General features: G+C 39.5%; 1 protein-coding gene across 1 annotated transcript in view; it reads left to right on the top strand.

Moving 5' to 3' along the window:
• Positions 1–22,343, top strand: part of ZBBX (zinc finger B-box domain containing) — a 114,855-nt gene that overhangs the window by 5,686 nt on the left and 86,826 nt on the right. The window contains exons 3-6 of the mRNA XM_036756074.1: positions 3,694–3,787; positions 7,972–8,020; positions 10,782–10,891; positions 20,803–20,898. Of these exons, the coding sequence (XP_036611969.1) occupies positions 3,694–3,787; positions 7,972–8,020; positions 10,782–10,891; positions 20,803–20,898 (349 nt within the window). The remainder of the gene's footprint in view (positions 1–3,693; positions 3,788–7,971; positions 8,021–10,781; positions 10,892–20,802; positions 20,899–22,343) is intronic.

The following is a 22,343-nucleotide window of genomic DNA, read 5'->3' as shown; positions in this document are numbered from 1 at the left end:
GCCAACCACTGTGCTAACCCCTGGTGAGAAAAGAAAGACAATCCTTGTTTTCAGAGAGCTCACATTCTAACGGGGGAGATGGAACAGAAAGGGCAGTTTAGTTTCATGGCCCTGGAAAGGCCATGTGGAAATTAGAGTTTGGCAGGCAAACTCCCAGGTCAGATGGCAAGGCTGCTCAGATGGCTGCTCCCCCCTCTAGTGACTTGGGAGGAGTATAGTGGGGTGAAGGGTGAGGGAGGAGTCAGAGCCCTGCATACCTTCAGTGGAGGTCAGGATGGGGCAGGGGAAGTCAGTAGCTACTTGAGTATGGCACCTATTTGCCCCTGAGCAGTGGGGATTGGGTCGGGGAGGGGGATGTCCCTGACCACATCTGCTCACACTTAGAGTAGTTGAATGGATGGCTTCACGTAGACTTTGGATGCTATCTGAAAAGAGTTTCCTCAGTTGTTTTCCTTAACTCCTCAGAACAGGCAGCCCTCCTTCCAGTCTCTGAAGAAGACTCCACCTGGCTGGGCCATGGCCTTGCTCAAGCCATCAGTCCATCTCTCATGCATTTTCAGTCCCTCCATATGACTACAATTCTGTTCATCCTCAAAAGGCCTCACCTTTACCCTTCTGTGCTGTTCAACCATTAGCCCATCCCTATTAGCACCTTTACTGCAGAACCTCTGCAAAAAGTTATCTATAGACTTATGCCTCCACTTCATCATCAGCTATTAAGTGCCTACTATGTACAAGGCACTGGGGATAAAAATACAAGAATAAGATAATCCTCTTTGTAATGAGCTAACATTCTAAGAAGGGAGACATGTCTCCCCCTCTGTCTGTACTCCTTGCAATGTGTGCAGCTGTCTTCTTTCCTCACTACTTTACTGAAACTGTTCTTGGCCAGAACCAGTAGATTTTTGTCAGGGGTTATCCTTCAACAAACTGGCATAATCATCCCTTAGATACAATGTGCTCACCTGTATCCTCCCTCCTTTCTTGGTATGGAGACACCATACTCCACGTTCTCCTCATACCATTCTGATGGCTTCTGCCTTTTTGCTGACTTCACGTTCTAGGATGAACCTTGGACCCAAGACTGGCCCACCCTTGGCCCTTTTCTCTTCACCCTCCTCTTAATAATCTCATTCAGTTCTCACCTTTACACAGATGACTCCCATTAGCTTGACTTCTCTTTTGAGCTTTGAGCTTTGGTTGCCACATGCCTACGGGACACCTGAATGTCACACTGACATGTGATTTCATGATGCCCTAAACCAAACTCGTCATGCAGGCAAGCTGGGTGGTGTAGCGAGTGGTGTCCTAGGCCTAAAGAAAGGATATTGTTGGTGTTTAGTTGTTTCAGTCGTGTCCAACTCTTCATGACCCCATTGGGGGTTTTCTCGGCAGAGATACTGGAGAAGATTGCCGTTTCCTTCTCTGGCTCATCAAATGAAGAAACTGAGGCAAACAGGGTTAACTGACTTGCCTAGAGTCACACAGCTAGTAAGTGTTTGAGGCCAGATTTAAACTCAGGAAGATGAGTCTTCTGGACTCCAAGCCTAGCACTCTACCCACTGTACTCCTTAGCTGCCCCAAAGGGCCAGGGGTCCTCTTCAGTCTTTCCCTTCCCTACCATAGCTTTAGTTGGCCCTTCTTTTTATCCTGTCAGTGGTTGCTCCGGGGCTGCTGGTTTTTCTGGTTCAATTCTGGATGTCCCCCCCACCCCCCATCTCTTTTCTGCTGCTAGGCCCTCAAGGTGACCTGAATTCAAAGCCATCTTCAGACACTTACTAGCTATGTGACCCTGGACAAGTCACTTAACCAGGGTTGACCTCACTTTCTTAACTATAAAGTGGGCATAAACTATCTCCTTGAAACTTTGCAGGGTTGCAGTGAAGATCAAATGAGATATTTATAAAGTATTCAGGACAGCTCTTGGCACATAGTAGGTACTTAGTAAATGTGTTTCCTTTTGGCCCCTAAACCTCCTCACTAGGATTCAGTACTTCTCTCAGTGGCACTACCATTTGAATAAAGTTCCATGTTTAAACCTCAGTATCTTGGACAATTCCTTCTCCCTTCTTCTCATGTCTTGTGTTTATCCATCACAAAGTTCTGTCAATTCTGTCTCCCTGTTGGCTCTCCTCCTGTAGTAGTAGTCTTGTAACATCTCCTCTGTTCTTGCTGGCTCTTCTTTAGTGTAGGACCTCATCACTGTCTCTGGATTATTGGCTGTAGCCTCCTAACAAATGTTTTCAGCTCCATTCTCTTCCCCCTCCAATCTGTCCTTCATACCAGTGCATACTAATTTACCTTACTTACATCTGTTCATATCATGTCTCTCTTCCCAAAACTTCAGTGGTTCCTGATTATTGAAGAGCTAACTTCAGACTTCCTTGTTTGGCATCCACGATCTTGGACGATGGGCTTTTTCTTTATGTCCTTAGCTCCTCTCCATCCTGTGTATGATTCATCCACTTTGGGCTCCTCTCTGTTCACTAAACATGCCCAGCAATTTCTTGTGTCCATGACTTTCTTTGTTCCCCTTATTTTGTCTCTTTAGAACAGGGATCCTTGTTTTTTGTATCATAGACCCCTTTGGCAGTCTGATGAAGCCAATTGGCCACTTTTCAGAATAATGTTTTTGTATGCATAAAATAAAATACATAGTATTACAAAAAAAAAACCAATTATCTTCAAATACAATAATTAAGATACTATTATTATTATTATTATTATTTTTAAAAGTTCCTGGACCTCAGACTTTATAAGGCCCATCCCTTTCATCTTCGCTTGTTAAATTCCTATCTGACCTTTGAAACTGAACTCAAATGCCACCTCCCCCAAGAAACTTTCTGTGATCTATTTAATAGTACCATTAGTTATCATTTTGCAATATAATTATCAGAGTAGGTGTCATATCCAATATTAGAGTGTTGGTTCTATGTGGATTAAGGCCAGAGCCTACCTAAACTTGATTGATTTCCCAGCTCCTAGGGAGGAAATCTTCACATAGGAGCTATTTAATAAAGATTTATTTGATCAAAGGAAGAGCCTGCTTCTGTGCTGTTCATCAGTTACTTTAGGCACCTCTGAATATTCAGTTGAAAGCTTTTGCTCTTCTTCATTGGTTTGGATCAAAAGATCTCTAATTCATCCTCAGGAGAGTAGATTGTGGAATTCTCTGCTTGGAAAATTTTTTCGATGTTCCTAAAAATTGACATCGTGATGCCTTCCTGGAAACTTGTGTTCCTTTTTTAGTGCTGAAATGTTGCCTATTAAAAAAAAATGCTTCCCAGAATGTTTATAATTTTGGGTCCTGGTCAGTAAGTTTGGGAAACTGGGTGATGATCCTCAGGGTTTTCTATAAGACAGAGTGTCCATGGGGCAGTAAATGTTCCACAAATGAAATCCTGATCAGTATTTTGCTTGTCATTTGTACTTTAAGATGACCATTATGGAAGGGATTATAGTTTCAAAATAATGGAGAACATAATGACTTTAGAGATATATCATTAATCATTTTCATCTTATGCATCTCTTCCAGGCCCTAAACAAGATTTCCATTTCCTGGAAAAGGGAAATACATATGTTTTCATTAGCAAGAGAAATATACATACATATATATACACACACACACACACACACACACACACACACACACACACGTAGTAATTGCATTTTTGTTGCTCCTTGTGTATACAGAAGGTCAAGTGGCTATCACTGGAAATCTGGACAGCTGGGCAAATTGGGTAATCAATCACAAGTGATGTCACAAAATAAAGAAAATGTTGTGAAGGTAAGAATATTTCATTTGATTTTCAGGCAGTTTGCTAAGCAATCTGATTTTCACTTCCTCTGGCAGCTTGTATTCATTCACAGAGTTGAGAACTGAATGTTTTTGAAATAATAGTATGGTGGTGTTCATTGTTAGTTCTTAAATTGCCCCGCCTTTTATCTCACCATACACCTTTCTTTTTTTAAATAGGATTTAAATCTGTCAGCTAAGAGGTGATGATTTTTCATTTTATTTAGTCCGGGGAAGGCTCAGCCCTGGATTAAAGCAAGCAAAGTCATGTTTTATTAGATGCTGTATATAAAGGGTAAAGCTTTTGCCATTGGTATGACAAATGTTCAATTTTCTCTTCATGATTATTTCTACATGAGTATAAATTTCTGTTTCTATAGAATTTTTCTGTAGAATCTTTAGAACAACTCTATAAACTTCTACATGAATATAAATTCTATTAGAATAGTATGTTGCTTTTGTGTATCAAAAAACAAAAAAAGTTTATGATTTCTATTTTTTTTTACATTTAATGATCATGTCACAAATAACTTTAAATTCAAGGTTTGTTTTTTATCAATTCCTGATCACATTGTATTATTGGGAATTGGGAATTGACAGGACTTGGTTATGGACTAGAATTGGGTACCATTGTGCTAAAGGAGAAGAGGAAATGAAGGTTGCTTCCAGGTCTCAAGCCTGTCAACGAGGTGATGATGAGGTGATAGTGGCGGTCCCTTAGAAGAAAGAAGTCATAAGGAGGGTTAGTGGGAAAATTACTCCTTTCAGAAAGACAGGATATCAGAATTGTAAGAGACCTAGGCCAGCTTCTCCCTAACTGGGAATCTTCTCTACAACATACCATTCAAGAGGTCCTCTAACCTTTGCTTGAAGACCTCTCTATCTCTGTCTCTATCTCTTTTTCTCTCTCTTTGTATCCCTCTCCATCTCTCCCTCAGCAACTCATTGCTCCTTCAGGCAGCAGCCCTATCCAACTTTTGGATAACCCATTTTGGGAACTTTGCTCACATTAGGAGCAGGGTTCCATAGCATAGAGCAGAAGGAAGTTATTAATCTGGAAGAGCTGGAATATGAAAGGCTGATCTGGATCAGAGTGAGATTTGGGAAAAAGCAGGGAGGAGGTGGGAAGGGTGAGAGTGAGAGAGATTGTCACTTATCAATGAGAATGTGTGTCACACAGTGTCACTGGGTTGTAGAAAGCTAGAGGTTGGGAGGTGAGTTATAGAGACCATGAGATCAGGGGTGGGGACTGTGCAGCCTTAAGACCCACATCAGATTGTGACTCTCCAGAGTAGGGACTATAGTTTGCCTCTTTTTGTATTCTTAGCCTAACACATAGTAGGTGCCTAATAAATAAATAGTTGACTGACTGACGGAAACATGTAAATGGCAGAGGAAGGGAGAATGACAGATAGGCAACAGTTTTGTTAAGAGAAGCTTGAAGGATAACTAAATCTAGGATTCTTGTTGGAGGGTTGCTGGGTGACACAGTGGATAGAGTGCTGGCCCTGGAGTCAGGAAGACTTAAGTTCAAATCTGGCCTCAGATACTTGCTAGCTGTATAACTCTGGGCAAGTCACTTATCCCTGCTTGCCTCAGTTTCCTCATCTGTAAAGTGAGGTGGAGAAGGAAATGGCGAACCATGCAGTATCTCTGCCAAGAAAGCCCTAAACGGGGTCAAGAAGAGCCAGATGAGACTGACTTGTTGTGATTCTTGTTGGGATGTCCCTGTTCAAGGGGCCCTTGCAAATGCCCTCTGGCTGTGCAATGGTGGGGCTGGAGGGGGAGGGAATCTTCTCAACATTTCTAGTGGTGATTGTTCTGCTGGCCTGGCAAGAATGATGGCCTGGTCAGGGGACCATCCCCTGAGGCCTGGGCTGGCTGTATATTAAAGGAAAACACTGAGGTAGAAATAGAGATCAGGATGAAAACCAACTGAAGTACGTGTATTTCTTGAAGAAGAGCAGCCAAAATCTTCATTTTAAGTTGTTTTCCCTGCTTGTTGTATACTTTGAAGAAAGTTTTGACTATCACTATACAATGCAAAAAATGAAGAGCAGAATTGTAAAAACAGTAATTTATTTATATTTGTATCTGTTCATTCAGTTTTTACGTATGTTCTGACCCAGAATTAAAATGTCCAAACCAAATGATTTGGCTACACTCCAGTTAGGTGTGTTAACCCCATCTGTCTATTATCTATCAATTAATAATTTATATCACCAGTAGTGGTTTTTAAATCAAAATGTGATTTGCAGGACTGGTATTTTTAATTCTTTTTAGCTTATGTGATAGGTTGCTTTAATGCACACTTAGAAAGGTTCAGGATACGAGGTCTAGTACAAGGAAATGCTGAAGCCACAAGACAAGAAAGCAGCTGGTTTTATTGAGGGGCCATACTTACGAGGACAGGCAGGGATGATGATGGAAACAGGTCACGTCCTCTGAGATCCCAGGTGGAATTGATCCTGATGATTAGAATTCTGCTAGTGCCTCAGGGGGAACGGAGTCACCTCCCTCTCCACCTCTAACCCTTAACCATTCTGGTAGGTTTTTATAGGGTTATTGCCTGAGTCCAGCAGGACATTCAGCATTGGGGGGGAAGGGATTTAAGAGCCTGGATCTGGGAACTGCTTCTGAGTCCTGCTAGTGGGGGGAAGAGAAGTCTCTTGGGGAACTGGCAGCTAGTTTATATTCATACCCTCTGCCAACAGCAAAGGGGCTTTGGGCCATTACTGCTGGTCTTTCTCCGACAGGCTGACTCAGGAGTTTTTCAGTTTCCCTTGGGCTTCTTTGTTTACCTGGAAGGGGAGGCTACTCCTGGGGTCTTGACATGGTTTCATAGAATCTCAGCAGCTGTGACTTCAGGAATGATGGATGTTGAATTCCATTTCTGAGGCACAATTTCTGATGTTATTGAGAAAAAATTAGGGTCATATTTGTGAAGGAGGAGACCCAAGTTAATAAATATGTAGAAACACAGGCATCCATTATTCTTATATTTACATGTATAAGTTGAGCAACTAAGCATGCAAACTGAAAATTCATCATTAGACATGAAATAAATTTGTGGGCAGATTATCCAGTGTGCTTGGGTGTTTTCTTCAGAAATGAATTTAAATAAGATGACTCCATGTGCAGACAGTTTGGCTTGGTTATCACTTATACAGTTCTCTTATTTATTGATGTCTTGGGCTCTTTAAATCTTACATACTTTCAAGGCTCATTTTGAAATTCCTTTTTTTTCATTTATTGCCTAAACTTAAATCTTTTTGTCAAGCAAAATGAAGTAATTGGAAAGTTGCAATGGCTGAACCTTGGGAAAGAGATTTGAGATCTTAAAAAGTGTGTTAAGAAATGTAAAAATTTACTATTCTTAAGTATCATAGATACCAGATTAACAAAGACTAATTTCTATAGTTTTATGTATGGATGCACATATGTACACAAATCTATACATGTGCTTTTATATATATGTATACATCTTGCTCATTTATATGTAGAGTAACTACAGGTCTTGGTCTAGCAGGACACTTGTCATTGGGGTAGCAGAGTTAGGAGCCTATGTAGCTATGTACCTAGAGTATATTTAGAGTAACTCAATTCAAAAAACAGATCATAGAATTATGGACTTTTAGTGCTGGGATGGACCTTTGAGTTCCTCGAGCCTCCTTATTTTACAGATGAAAAACCTGAAGAGAAACACTTGTTCAGGCTCACACAGTCACTTAATAGTACAGATGGGACCAGAGCTCAGGTCCAGTGACCTTGACTCCCCAGTCTCTGTACCATGGAACATCACCTAGCCTCAGATTCCAAAATAATGGAGGGAGTATATTATTCCAAAAAAATACAGTGAGAAGTTACTGTATAGCATTTTAATATTTGCCTAAAACTTTTTTATAGGAGACAGTTTTATGTTGTTGTTGTTAGAATTCTAAATAATGATTCTTAAACATTCTTTCCAAAAAAAAATTATGTATATTTTCCTTTTAATTAGAAATGTTTAATTGTAAAACACTAGTTTTTATATTACTATGTTTCAACAGGAAAACTTTCCATTCAAACTATTCCAAAATGTTAGATATCTTCAATGATAATATTGTTAGTTTTCTCTAAATAAGCCCTATGTATTCTACAATAATATGGTAAGAGCACATGTTTCATTAATACAGGTGTCTCCAGGAAAAGTGAAATTAAAAATCCTGAAGGATCAGGTTCAAGGTAAATATTTTAATATTACTTTTTGAACTTAAAAAACATATAAAATATTTCTTTTTAAATTTCCACATATGATTCCCTGGTGGTCTTTAATTATCTTCTTAATTAAGGACACCAATAATAATATCTGAAAATATTTATATTTCTAGAGAGGGAATGTGTTTTAGTGGCTGACCATGAGTGTTTACTTTGTGGTCAGGAAGTCCTGGATTCTAGTGATTCTTCTAGCGACCTTCTGGCTGAGTGACCATGGTCAAGTCACTTAACTTCTCAGCAACTCAAGGCACCATTCTGAGATTATAAATTTTAGGCAAGTTGCTGATTTCCAGCATGAAGAGAGTTATAACTCTAGATATTCCTTATGCTGTTACAATCATGACCCCACACCATTCTATCCCCAGCCCACCCCAACACACATGCACTTTGCTTTTCAGTTACAGAGAAGAATCAATGCTGTGTTCTATGTACCCACAGAGAGTTTGTGTGCTTCACTGAGAGTCATATGTGGAAATTAAAAAGGAAATATTGTCAGTATTTTCTGAAATTCAACTTCCTCATCTTTACTATGGGCACAATAACCTCCTTCATAGGTTTGCTATGGGTAAAGTATGTTGCAGGCATCCCTGTGTGACCTGAATGTGTGCTGTTGTCCCTATTTTGTAATCCTCTAATCCAGTGCGGTCGCTAGTACATATTTTCTACGTTTAGGACTCAGGATTTCATTGGTACAGACGTTCCCTCTACAACCCTCCTGTGCCTGGTTTAGGGGATGGTCTTGGTTACTGAAGCCAAGATAATTCATCACCTTCTGGTGATGAGGCTCTTGAAACTCAGTTAAACTGGCCTTTGGATCATAGACATACAGTCTATCTTTATGGAAAGTCCTTTCTGCTGCTCGGTGGGACCATCCAGAAATTTCAAATCTATGGCAAAGCTTTTGAGAGCTCTCTGGGCCACAGTGAGGGATCATGTAGGGATTCAGTGGAAGAGAACACATATTATAAAAAAAGTAAGGGATCAAATTAATAAAGTAGTAGGCACAAAATCCCTTGGCTAGACGTGTAATTCAGAACTTGTGTTGACTGTGACCTTACAGTCTTTCTATTACATGTTGCTACCGTGGGCTTTTAGTGAGACTGTATTCCAAAATCGATCAGAAAATGGCCAGAATTGCTCCATGTTGCTGGTTCAAACTAAAAAACAAAACCCCAAACAATCACATGACAACGTAAAAAGATTATCACATTTGAAATTAGGTTTCATTCAGTTTACTTGGAGTATTTTGTAAGAAATAAGATTAGAATCTGCCTGTTTGGTGAGTACATTAGTGATATTATGACTCCTCCCTTTATAAAAGCAGTATTTTTTCATGTCAAAATTCTTGAGATTCATTTAAAAATCTTAGACAATTGAAAGTGAGCTTTGAAGCCTAAAATATAGTATATTCTTTAATTAATGGAAACTAAAGGGACATGAACAAACTGCTTTTTAATAATAATGAAAACCAAAAAAGATCTTTTTGAGTTTATAGAAACTCCTCAGAAAATCAAGTCAGTTCTGATCTCATTTTTTTCTAAGTTCAGCATTTTTTTTTCATTATACTTCTAGCCCTTAGGCCAGGATTCTAAATGCTATAAAACTCCTAACTTTCCTTTTGGGGGGATATTTTCAATTTCCTTGGTTCAATTTCTCACCCACAAATCTGGGGAAATTTCTCTATTAAACAAGTAGAAAGATTGGTACCAATATCCCACATGCAAGCGTTCTGGCTAATGTATAAATCAAATAATATTTCATATTCTTCATACTGATGCTAAAGAAAACTTGGTTTTATTGCAGTGAAAAAAAAGTTGAATGCAAAACTCATAAACAGCTTATAGAAATGCCAAGTTTAGGTGCTTTTAATCACAGGCATTGAGTTGAGAGTCATGGACCAAACCCCTGTGCTCCTGAGCTGGCAGAAGAGAACTTCCTTTGGCTAGAGCCCCATGGAGTCCTTTGGGCACACTGAGGCTTCATTGCTCCACCATGGAGATGGGGCTTCTTCCCACTGCCTTTGCTTCAGCTCTCTCCTCAGCTGCTGTTCTCCTTGAATGTTCTGCCCCTCTTTGATATTTAAGATTTCTCCTTGGGCTCTCTTCTGGTAGGTTGGCATGTCTCATATTCAGTTGGCATCCTGCCTGATCCCCTGTGGCTTACTCCAGCAGCTTTCTATGTTACCATCACAAAGTAGATAAAAACCATTCTTTGAAGACATTTGATACAAAGTTATAGCATGTCTCATATCTATAAGTTATCATATACATACATAATTATGTTTGTATATATATACATATATATACACTACATATACATATACAGATATTTACAGCTGCACATTTTATTTTGATTTGGAAAAGCTGAGATATTTTGGAAACTAAAACTGTAAAATTACAGGATAGTTTAGTATAGTGATGATTTATTTTGATGAAATGTCAAAAGTGAAAAAGAATCTATGATTCAATATATTTTTGCTCCAATATAGCCTCCTTTGGTTCATTGAATCTGTTGAGACAAAGTCTCATTTGGGTACATAAGTTTCTAAAGATATGTGTGGTTGGTGGGTGGAGACAAGATTAACCATAATATAACACTATGTGAACTGGAGTTAAAAAGAATAGCTGTTACAGAATTAGAAGAAAGAGCATCTAATTTACTTCATCAGTAAATCATAAAAAATCTCATTTACATTAATTTAACTAATTTAAAAATTTCTTTCTTTTAGAAACAGTAAAACAACCACTTAACTATAAAGTGACAACCACATCTACCCAGGAGAAAATTAAAGGAAAAGGGAAGGTTTGTGGACAGTGTGAGAACAAGTTTGCATTGCTAGTAAGTACCATTCTTTAGGATTCTCTATTTGAATTTAGGATGGTGAGGAACATGCTGTGGAAGTATTCCTTTAAAAGGTGATAATACTTAAAATTAGTTAAAATGTCTTTCTTATTCAAGTAGTATGATATATATCTTATTTAAGGAATGAATGGTACTCAGTAAAATTTTAAGTCTTATGGCTGGAAAAGTATTTCTATTTCGATTCAGTTTATGGTATCTTAGATTTAGAGATGGATGGTCATTGAGTCTATCTTCTCCTTCCAGTTTTCCATATGAGGAAGATGTAACTCTGAGAGATTAAATGGCTTGCCTGAGGATAGTAAATGACAGAGCTGAGATTTGAACCCAGGTCCTCTGACTGCATAACCATCATTGATTCCCCTGCATAAAAGCTAAATATGCTGTTGCATATGCATTTATCACTGCACTGGTGGAATATTACAACTATGTAATAACGCTTCTAGGTTAACCGACCTAACTTGGTTGGCATTCATGGCTTTGTGGAGTGGGTCTGCGGGGGCAACGTCTCACGCATGTTCACAGGGTCTTTGATGGTTCTGTATTTCTGAAACTCCTGTTCACAAGTGTCTGCTGATGAGCTTTAATAGTTAGCCCACTGCTGTTGAGCTGTTTTCAGGTGTGTCTGACTTTTCCTGACCCCACTGGAGCAGTTTGCCATTTCCTCCTCCCGCTCATTTGACAGATGAGGAAACTGAGGCAGACAGGGTGAAGCGACTTGACCTGGGTCACACAACTACGAAGTGTACTTTGAACCCGAATCTTCCTGACTCCGGGCCTGGTGCTTCATCTGCTGCATCACCCAGCATCTTAAGAAGCAGCCAGGACAAACAAGCAGATCAGATAGAAGGCGGTCACTGTGACAATCTGGCAGGAATGGAGAATGTCCAATATTTCTGACTCTAGCCTGGCTGCGGCCTCTCCCAACAGCCCAGAATGTCCGCAGCAGAAATCAAATCTAGTCATGCTCACAAATACCGAGTGCTCACCGTGGGCCAGACTCTGTGCTCAGCAATATGGATTCAAACAGAAAAGCAAACAGAAAGATATCCCCTGCCTTCAAAGAGTCTACGTTCTGATGAAGGAAGACCGCACCCAAAAGGGGGGTAAAAGTGGGGAGGGGCCAAGGTGGAAGGAGAGCTGCAAGGAAGCCACATGACTGGGGCAGGGTGATGAAGTCAGATAATGAAGGAGGGCCCGTCTGCGGCCTTCCTCAGAATGAAAAGAGAAATGAACCAATGGGAAAAGCAGGCCACAGTACTAGTGGGAGAAGGCAGCTGAGGCATGGCGGCGAAGTCCAGAGAATGAAGAGGCTGTGGGCAGAATGGGAAGAAACGTAGAGGACACTGGTATGGAGGCACACATCTGAAAAAGACCTGTGGCCAAAGTCCCTCATGCCTCCACTTCTGTAGGCTGCCTTCCCAGGTTCATGTTCCTTTTTGGGACCAGGGTCTCTGCTGAGCAGTTCATTGAGCTGGGCTTCCTGGACTTGTTCCTCACAACACAACTCATCATTTCTCTTGAATTACTAGACTTCCCCACTGCCAAGGCAAGTTCCTCAAAGTTGTTTCCTGCCTCAGTTGCACTTATCTTTGTAGGGGCCTCTGGCCATGAGGCCAATCTTTGGCCATCTGATGGCCAGCTGCTCTCTTAATTCGACCAGAGGTTACTCCTTTATTCCCTATAAAGCGTTAACAAGAGGGCAGACATATTGTGGTACTTGATTTTAATTTGTTAACCCATCACTGCTGTTGTCAAGTACATTGTGTGGGAATCAGTCCTTCCTCCTCTCCCTACAAATTCAAAAACTATTTCCTTATGCCAGGAAATCGATTGTTAATAGAAATAGTGCTTTATTGATCTGGTTACAGTAAATTTTATAGTTGTCTTCTGGTATAATGTCTATTGATTGCCTACCATGTACATAGAAGTATTCTTAGACCCTTATATGCCCTCTTTGCCCTCAGTGTGTTTGCAGTCTAGTTGGGGAAAAGACAGTTGCATCTGAGAAGTTGTAAGTAATGATACAAAGCTATAATTCGATGCCACACGAATGATACTAAGTAGTAATTTAATGATAGGAGGGGGTTATTGTGGACTGCAGTGATTAAGGGAAACTGAAGCCCATGGAGCCATTAGATTAAGATTAGAAAGATTAATTGAATTTGGATTGGTAGAGAGAATGAAGGGCTTAGCAGTGATTAGCTCCTAGGGAATGATAAATGCTTGATGATTATTTCATAAGGGAAAGAGAGACCAAGCATGCATTAAAGAGAAAAAAGATGTTTGGTAGTTAGTAAATAGACCATGCTAGTTTCATTGAAATCTGTGTTTTAGAGGTAGTAAGTCATATGACTGGAAAAATACAGTGGGATCAGATCATGGAAGCCTTGAAGTGCAGGCCTAGTGAGAAGTGTAACTTCACTGTGTTGGTAACAAGTATTGGTCATTGAAGATTTTTTGAGGAGGTAATGCTAAGACAGAAATGGTGTGTTAAGATGGTTAACACCACTTGACCTGGGTCATTTAGAGTCAGAAGAGATTAGAAAAGAGAGACCATTTTAGAGGCTGTTGCAAGGCTCAGAAAATGAAGTACTTATGGGCTAGCTGGGGTAGTGATAGTGGGGATAGGCAAGAGAGTCTAATTGTGAAAGACACAATGAAGCAAGATACTGTAGCAGTGATTGACTCATTGGGTTTAAACAGGAAGGACAGAAAATTCAAAGATGATTTGAAAAATATTTATTAAAACTTTAATGATCATCAACAGTAGACTTTTAATCAACAGAAAGACTCTTCAACAACAATTTGGACACCAGATCATGAATTATTTGGTCTTGGCAACCCAACAATGACATCGTGATGCATTAAAATCATTAAGGGAGCAAGAGTTTTTAAAAAGAGGAAAATCCATAGATTTAGACCCTGATAATTTAGAACTGCTGCTATTGATAGAGAAGCTGGACTTTAACTTTCAATTTTTTTAAAAAGTTTGCTCAGAAAGTTAATGTTTTAAATAAGATTTCAGGAGTACTTTCAAAATACACTTTCGAATTACCATCAAGTAGTTTAGAAAAACCCATTCATATATAAATAATTAGTTTGTTAATTACATTTTATTGCATTATTTTGCATAGAATAAGTTGATAGAATACATTGAGCTAATTTTGAAAAGAAAGAAATTTGATTTGTTATAACTTCTATTAATCTAAAATTTTACTTATTCAGTCTGCTCTTCATCAAATATCTAGAATTTATTTTAGAATTGTTTTATTATATTCATTATAAGAAGGTTGAGAAAATGTTCAAGGCAGGTAATCTGAAGATATTGATGTGATGGTAGAAAAGGCTCACATAAACACCAAAAATGTAGTAGGGAGTGCAGTGGAAAGACCACAGAATTTGAAGTCAAAGGTTCTGAGTTCAAATCTTGACTGTGACCTTGGGCAAATACTTCTCTGAGCCTTAATTTCTTGTCTATAAAGGAGTGGGTAGACTAGAAGGATGCTAAGGTCTGGAGCAGTGACTTATGGTGATGTGAATAAGAAATGACAGCCAAACATAGTTGTGAAGAAAAAATATAAATAAATAATAAGTGAGTGAGAGGTAGGAAGAATGAAGGATGGACGGGAGGGTTGTGTTAGGATTTAGGAACCCCAGCTTCTAGTCCCACTTCTGTCATTGACTAGCAGTGTGATGCTGAGCAAAGCAAATTTACCAGGTCTCATCTAGGGCATCAGTGTGTTGCCAGATTTAGTGGTACGATGTAATAGTAATTCAGGTGGGACTTTTTGCTGTTGACCTTTAATGATCCTGGCCTTTGTTTGAATGGGGCAGATAAAGTGGGATGTTTTTGTGTTTCTCACCACTGAGACAATTGGGAGCCATCGATTTGTATCTGATGTGATATTGGGGGTGGGCAACTTCTCCATGCCCAGCCTGAGTGAGGTCGCCGCCCTGAACAGGATATATAAGTGCAGAGGTTAGATTTCTCCCTTGGAGCTCTGAGCCACAGCAGGAGTGACATGTGACTCTGGGCCAATGGTTCTAATGAGCTCCCCGGCTGTACACCCAGGTGTTGAAAACTAGGAATTGTATTTGGTCTGTAATTCAGGGTGCTGGCTTTTTCCCCTGAACTAGGTGGATGTTATTTGTATGCTGGATTAAAGTAAGATTGTTAACCCCTTAATGTTGCTTTCCTTAAGTGAAGCAGATCAAGAGGACCTGTGTTGGCAGCTTTCTGGGTGTTGTTTGTTGGTGGATCTTACACCCCCACAGAAGCTGCTAGCTGGATTGTTGATACATATGACTAGATCTTACTGGCAGTAATATAGAAACTGAAATCAAGTCTGACTCTTTGTGAGCCCATTTGGGGTTTTCTTCGAAGAGCTACTGGAATGCTTTGCCATTTCCTTCTCCAGATCATTTTATGGATGAGAAAACTGAGGCAAATTGAGTTTAGTGACTTGCCCAGGGTCACACAGCTAGTAAGTATCTGAGCCTGGATTTGAACTTAGGAAGACGAGTCTTCCTGGTTCTACTGCCCCACCTAGCTGCCCAGTTTCATGAGGAATATTGTTGTAATGGTTAGGTCTCAGGACCTGAAATCACAAAGACTTGGAAACAAATCCCATCAGAAACTTACCTACACAAGAAAGTCACTTAAGCTCTCTCAGTTTCTATTCCTTGATCTATAAAATGATGATAAAACAATTGTATGTAAAATACTTTGCAAATCTTAGAGCATTGCGTTGATGTTTATTATTACTATTATTAGAGATAAGTCAGGACATCAGCGTCTATTTGTGAGACATTCCATAACATTTGGTCAGGATTGAAAGGGCAAATTTTTCTAGAGAGAATTGAATTGAAGGACATTGTCCCTAGCAGAAATGCCTTTTCTGTTGGTTTGCAAGAAATGAATATGTTTAAGGTATATTCAGGGAACCTCTGGTGGGTGTGCCAACTGACAGGGGTGCGGGAAGCAGGCTAGGGTGAGAGATCAGATCAGACAGGAAAGGGAGCTCTTGAAGGTCTTGTTAAAGGATTTAAAAGTGATTGCAGGAAACATTAATTAGCCATCAGACATACTTTTGTAGCTGTGGTTTGAGGTTTTTTTTTAAGGAGTTCTTTGATCTGAACTGGTGCCTGAGAAAGATGATTTGTGATACTGCACAAAGAAAGGATAGATCAGAAGTCTTCTCAACAAATAATTAAACAACCATTCTTAAATCAAAATGAGATAGAAAGTCTTGATGAAGTAGGTAAATGACTCAGTTGTGAAATATGTATGAGTGTTCTTGGAGCTCCGGTGAATGGATAATTAGAAGAATTTCATCATAGTGATTGTTTTGTGATAAAGCTCTTGTTTTTAAGAAACTTCTTTTGACTTGATGCATTAAGTCCCATTACCCACATTCATAGACAAAATAAACTTATTCGTTATTAAAATAAAAAATATCAAGTCAATAATAAGCATTTAATAAATGCTTCCTGTGTGCCAACCATGCTAAGCTCTTGAGGATACAAATACTGTCTCAAAGAATAAAAGCTAGTCCCTGCCCTCAAGTAGCTGAGGAATAAAAGGAAGCTACAGAAAAGGAAGCTAAAAAGGAGGATCTCTGAGGCAGGCCAGACATCTTCCGGGCATGTCTGCTGGGCATCTCAGAGTAGAATGAACACCTGGGTGGTCTGGGAGTCATCCTTAACATGGAAGAAACCAGGACATACATAAGTGAAACCATCCCTACTTACTTTCTAAGAGGGAAGACAACAAGGACATGCATAAGTATATACTAAATAAATATAAGATCAAAGAATACAAACACATGGTGAACTAAATACAGGGTAGCCTGTGAGGGTCAGTACTAAGTAATTGAGGAGATAAAGGAAGGGTTCCTGTGGAAAGTAGTGCTTGGGCTCCATTTTGAAGGAAGAGGGGGGTTTATGAGAATGAAGTGAATGGGAAGTGCATTTCATACATGTAGGAGACTGACATTGCAAAGATGGGGAGATGGGAGATATGGAGTGTGGTATGGGAGGAATAGAGAGAAGGCCTGCTTGGATGGATCACAGATGAGGAAGGGGAGTCATATACTAGGAAGATTGGTTGGGGCCAAGTAGTGAGGATCTTTGAGAGAGAGAGAGAGAGAGAGAGAGAGAGAGAGAGAGAGAGAGAGGGAAACAAGGAGGGAGAGGGAGAGTGCTGATATTTGAGCCTACAGGTAATAGGTTGGCACTAGAGATGAATGAGTAGGAGAATCACATGCTCAGCTTTTTGCTCAGGAGAAAGTCACTTTGTCAGCAGTGTGGACTAAAGAGCAAGAGACTTTAATGCTGTGTTGTTAACATAGGCAAGAAACAATGTGGGTCTGACCTAACATGGTGGTTGTAAGTCAGTCAGCAAGCATTTATTTGTGTCAGGTACTGCACTAAACACAGCATAGAAAGAGAAGTCATAACATTAGTCTTTAAGGATTTAGCTTTCTAATGGGGGAGACAAAATGTAAATGAGCAGACATGGACAAGATATATGGAAGGAAAGTAACATGAGAGGAGAGCTGAAGGCATCAGTAGCAGGGAGGACCACTTTCTGCAGAAGATGGGATGTGAGCTGAGTCTTGAAGGAGACCAGGGAAACTGAGAGTTGAGGATGAAGAGCAGGAGCATTCCGGGCATGGGGGACAGACCCAGCAAAGGTGCCTTGACAGAAGATGGGGCTATGCGTGAGGAAGGAAAAGTAGACTTGTGTTGCTGGAGCACAGAGTCTATGGAATGGAGAAAAGTGTGAGGTTATTAAGAGTTTTAAATGCCAGAATGGACAATGTATGTTTGATCCTAGAAGTAATAGCCACTGGAATGCGTAGAGGTTGACATAGCCAGATTAACATTTTAGGAAAATCCCTTTGGTATTTGAGTGGGTGGATGGATTGGAGTGGCAAGAGATTTGAGGCAGGGGACTGATTAGAAAGTTATTGGAGTGCAGAAAAGAGGTGGTGAGGGGCCTAAATAAGTGTGATGGTGATATTAGGAGAGAGAAGTGGGTGTTTTTGAGAGGTGTGGTGAAGGTAGGAATGATAAGACATGTGGAGTGAGTGAGAATAAGGAATCAAGAAGGGGATATGAGCCTAGGTAATTGGAAGAATGGTGGGATCCTTGATGTTACAGGGAATTTGGGAAGAGGGGTGGATTTCTTGGGAAAGATAACAAATTCTGTCTTGGACATGATGAATTTGAGATTCCTGCATCCAATCAAGATATCCAAAAGACAGCTGCTGATTTGCTACTGTAACTCTGGAGAGAGATTAAGATGTATTTGTAGCTCTGGGATTCATCTACATAGATATGATTATTGAAGCCATGGGAGTTGAGGAGTTCACCAAGTGAGATGGTATACAGTGAAAAAAAAAAGAGGACTCAGTGAAGAGAGTTGAGGTCCATTCATGTTTTCTGGGTGGGATGTGGGTGAAGAGAAATAGGAAAGGCAACTTAGAGGTAATTGGGCAGATAGGAGTAGAGCCAGGAGAGAGAAATGAGAAAAAACTAAAAAACATTTTAAAACCTAGAGAAGAAAGTAGAGAAGAGAGGTCAATAAGTCAAGAGAAAAGACCATGAGATTTAGTAATTAGATCATTGCTATCTTTGGAAAGAGCAGTTTTAGTTAGATGATGAGGCTAGCAGCCAGATTACACAACATTTAGAAGAGAGTCAGAGAAGAGCAATGGTGGGACCCAGTGTGGATGACATTCTCAGGGAACTTAGCTGAGGAGAGGAGAGAGAACCAGCAGGGATGATAGCATCAGTGGAGGGTTTTTTAAGGATGAGGGCTGAAGGGCATGGGTATTGTTTGTAGGCAACAGAAAGGGACCAGTGGATAGAAAAGTGAGGCAAAAGTGAGGGCAGACTACTGGAAAAGGTAGGAGTGTATGAGATTGAGGATGCAAGTAAAGGAAGAGCTAGTCTGAGCAGGTGTGGAGGATTGATTGGAGTGGGGAGAGACTTGAGGTGGGTAGTCTAGTTAGGAGATTCTTACAGTAGTCCAAATGAGAGGTGAGAGCCTGAAATATGAAATGAGGATAAGACTGTTGGTATAAACTAGGAGCAACTTCAGGTAAAATATCTAACAACCATATGTAGATTTGTTAAGGATTAGGAGTAGGAGATAGAAAAGTAGAATAAAAATTTTAAAAAGCCCTCAAAGATTCTTTGGTAAATTTATGATCTCTTCCTTGGTATGGGTATCTCCTCCACTTGGGGAGCTCAGAATTCTTCCTTTTAAATGAATGAATTAAAAATATTTTATTAAGGAAGCATTCAACATAAAGAGAAAAGCTGGACAGGTTTTACTCTCAAGGAGCTCACGTTGTAATAGGTTGAGACAACCTACGTAAGGGGCCCTAAAGTTGGGAAGATGGAAGGACCCATGGTTTTTTTTCTATGTCTTCTTATTCATGTCTTTACATAAATGCACCATGGAAGGAGCCAGTCAACTTATTGGATGTATTTCTCCGTGTCTTTTGATGATGTAGATCAGTTACATGAATGCCTTCTCATCCTATGCTACTCTCTCCCTCTCCCTCCCTCCCTCTCTCTCTTCTCTCTCTCTGTCTCTCTGTCTCTCTGTCTCTCTGTCTCTCTGTCTCTCTCTCTCTCTCTCTCTTTCTCTCTCTCTCTATTATGTAATTGTGTATACATATATCATATGTAATATCTATGGCATTCTATAAATCTTCCACAGGATGTCTACCCAACATGTTGGACCTCCCTCCTCTGGTTCCCTTGACATTGTGTAGATAACAATGGAAACCCCATTATATTTAATTTGGAGAACTTTGGGTCAAATCTGAGCTTTGCTACTTGTTACTTATATAACCTGCCTCTCTGGGGCTCCGTTTCTTCAACAATAAAATGAGGGGGTTGGACCAGATGGCCTTTAGAAGCTCTCTTTTAGCTCTAAATCTGTGATCTTATGGACTGTTCTCACACAGTTTTGTGTGTGAGCCACTTTTTTCAAAGCAAAAAGCCTCAGATACTGCAAAAAATACTACTCTGAACCAGTGCTTTTTGATGTCTTCAGTTCTCTGCCACCTGCCTCTTGCTATCACCATGTAGGGGAGAAGGGTAATGGAAGAAGCCACACAGTAGAGTCTTGGTGGTAGTAGACAGAGCAAAAACAAAATATTAAATAAGATATCGCAGTTAGGCTTCCTGTCTTGGTTCTCCCACCCTTCCCATTTGAGCCTTCCTTTTGTCTATCGTCAGTGCCCGGCACCTTCAGGTCTGCTCTGAGACACAGTGGGTGAGCATCTTATGTTTTTGAATCATCTGGAAGATCCTTTGGTGTTACTTTGAGGACCACTGGCAAAAGTAAAAAGCAGACTGCTTAGCATATAGTAGGCATTTACTAAATACTTGTTGGCTGACCAAATAATATAGTCCAATTAGGAAAAAGCTGTATTATGGAAACCAAGCCAAAGAGGTAAAACACTGCAGAAAAACAACAGCCCAAGCTCTGAGAGATTCTACTAATGTCTGAGAAACCATTTTCCAAAACATGCATTTTCACAGACTCCATGCGCAATGTGTCTTGTCCTGCTCCTGAGCAAAGACCTGCTGGTCACTTGGTGAGTTTCCTAGTAGTTGCATATGTGTAACTCTTCTGCATTGCAACCTTGACATTATTTGTGCAACGTTAGCAGCTAGAGCTTGAGGCAGGTTTTCACAAAGGAAAGAAAACCCTTAAATGAATTGTTTTCAGTATCTGCTAAGCATTCCATCATGAATGCCACCTTGGTATGTCAGGGAAATAAGAAGATGAAATGAAATGATTATGTGAAATTTCACTAGGGATCATGTCTTAAAAGTATCTTGTATTGTTTTTTTCCCCCAAGGTTTGCCTTGAATGTGGAGAAAATTATTGTTCATCTTGCTTTGCTAGAATCCATCAGAAGGGGGCACTAAAGCGCCATAGAACGACTCTTTTACAGGTTGGGATTTTTAAATGCTTTATGTGTTTTTGTTTCTTTGTGAGAATTTGAAAGCATATGTTTCATTATCTAGAAGACAGGATATTTTTCATTAATTTCCAAGACTCCCACAGATAATCTGCATCTATCTTCTAAAATTATTTCATTGGACGCTAAATACTTCTTTTAAATTAATTTTTGTTTTAGAATGAAGTTTTACATTCTTGGTGGAATGATCAGAAATTTTAGATAAGAATGGACAATAGTTTGATTCCATGGAAGTTATAAATGAATACAGATAGTCTTAATATTGATATTGTTTGTATTTAATTTTTGATGCATTTTCCTATTTCAATATTTGTTGAAAATCATCATTCAAGACATTTTTTTATAAGCCAACCTGTCACTTAACTTCCTCTTTTTCTACTTAATTCTTTTTAAAGTGGATTCATTTCTCCAAACATCACAGTTATTTTCCAATATGCTTCCCACCACCTGCCATCAAACCTTCCTTTGGGACAAAAAACAAAAACAAAACAGTTTAACAAAATAAACCAGTGAAGCACCCATATCTCATCATGTCATATTTACAGGGGGAAAATGGGCCTGTAGTTCTCGTTTTCTAGGACCAAAATTGTTAATTACAGTTAATCATATTTCAGGTGCTTTCATCATTATTATTATTACAGTGATTGTATAATGTATTCTTTCTATTTTGCTTTATTTTTTGTCATATCATACACATTTCCCCATGTTTCTCTTAACTGTAATTAATTATTAATTAATTAACTGTAGTTTCTCTTAATTGTAATGTCTTTTGGCCCAATAATATTCCATTGCATTCCTATAGTATAATTATTCAACTGTTACATCTTTTAGGCATCATTCTGGTTTCTGGTTTTTTGCTACCACAGAGAGTGCTGTAATTGACTGTAATATTTCACCAGTGCAATGAGTCTAAGACACTCTTAGATTACAAATCAAAGAAATGCCAAATTCTGTTCACTATGCTGCACTTGCTAGGGTAAGAAACAATAAGGTCTATTAATTAAAAAATATTTCATCGAGTTGAAAAGAGTTAACCTGTTAGAGCTCTAGGGTGGTCTAGTGTAAAAAAAAAATAATCTAGTTTGTATCACGGCTTTTATATTTTCCAATATATGACCTTAGGTAAGTAATTTAACTTATCTTGGATTCAGTTGCCTTATCTGTGAAATGGGCACAAGGATACTTGCACCACCAGACAAAACATTTTGTGCACACTAAAGTATTATGCACATATGAAGGATTATATTAATTTAGTGCCCCAGTGGATCTGCCAACTTCTTGATGTGCCCCCTTTATGAGTGCAGGTCACACCCCAACCCTGTCTCTCTTCCTATGTGATTTTAATCCATTTCTCCTTCTTTCATAGACCCTCTCTAGAGCATCTGCCCATGCTGGAGGCCTTGACATTCTTTGAGTAT

This window comes from Trichosurus vulpecula, chromosome 4 (genome assembly GCF_011100635.1).
Source record: "Trichosurus vulpecula isolate mTriVul1 chromosome 4, mTriVul1.pri, whole genome shotgun sequence".
NCBI classification, from domain to species: domain Eukaryota; kingdom Metazoa; phylum Chordata; class Mammalia; order Diprotodontia; family Phalangeridae; genus Trichosurus; species Trichosurus vulpecula.
The sequence above is the reverse complement of the archived record's forward strand: the minus strand, read 5'-3'. Positions and strand labels throughout refer to the sequence as shown.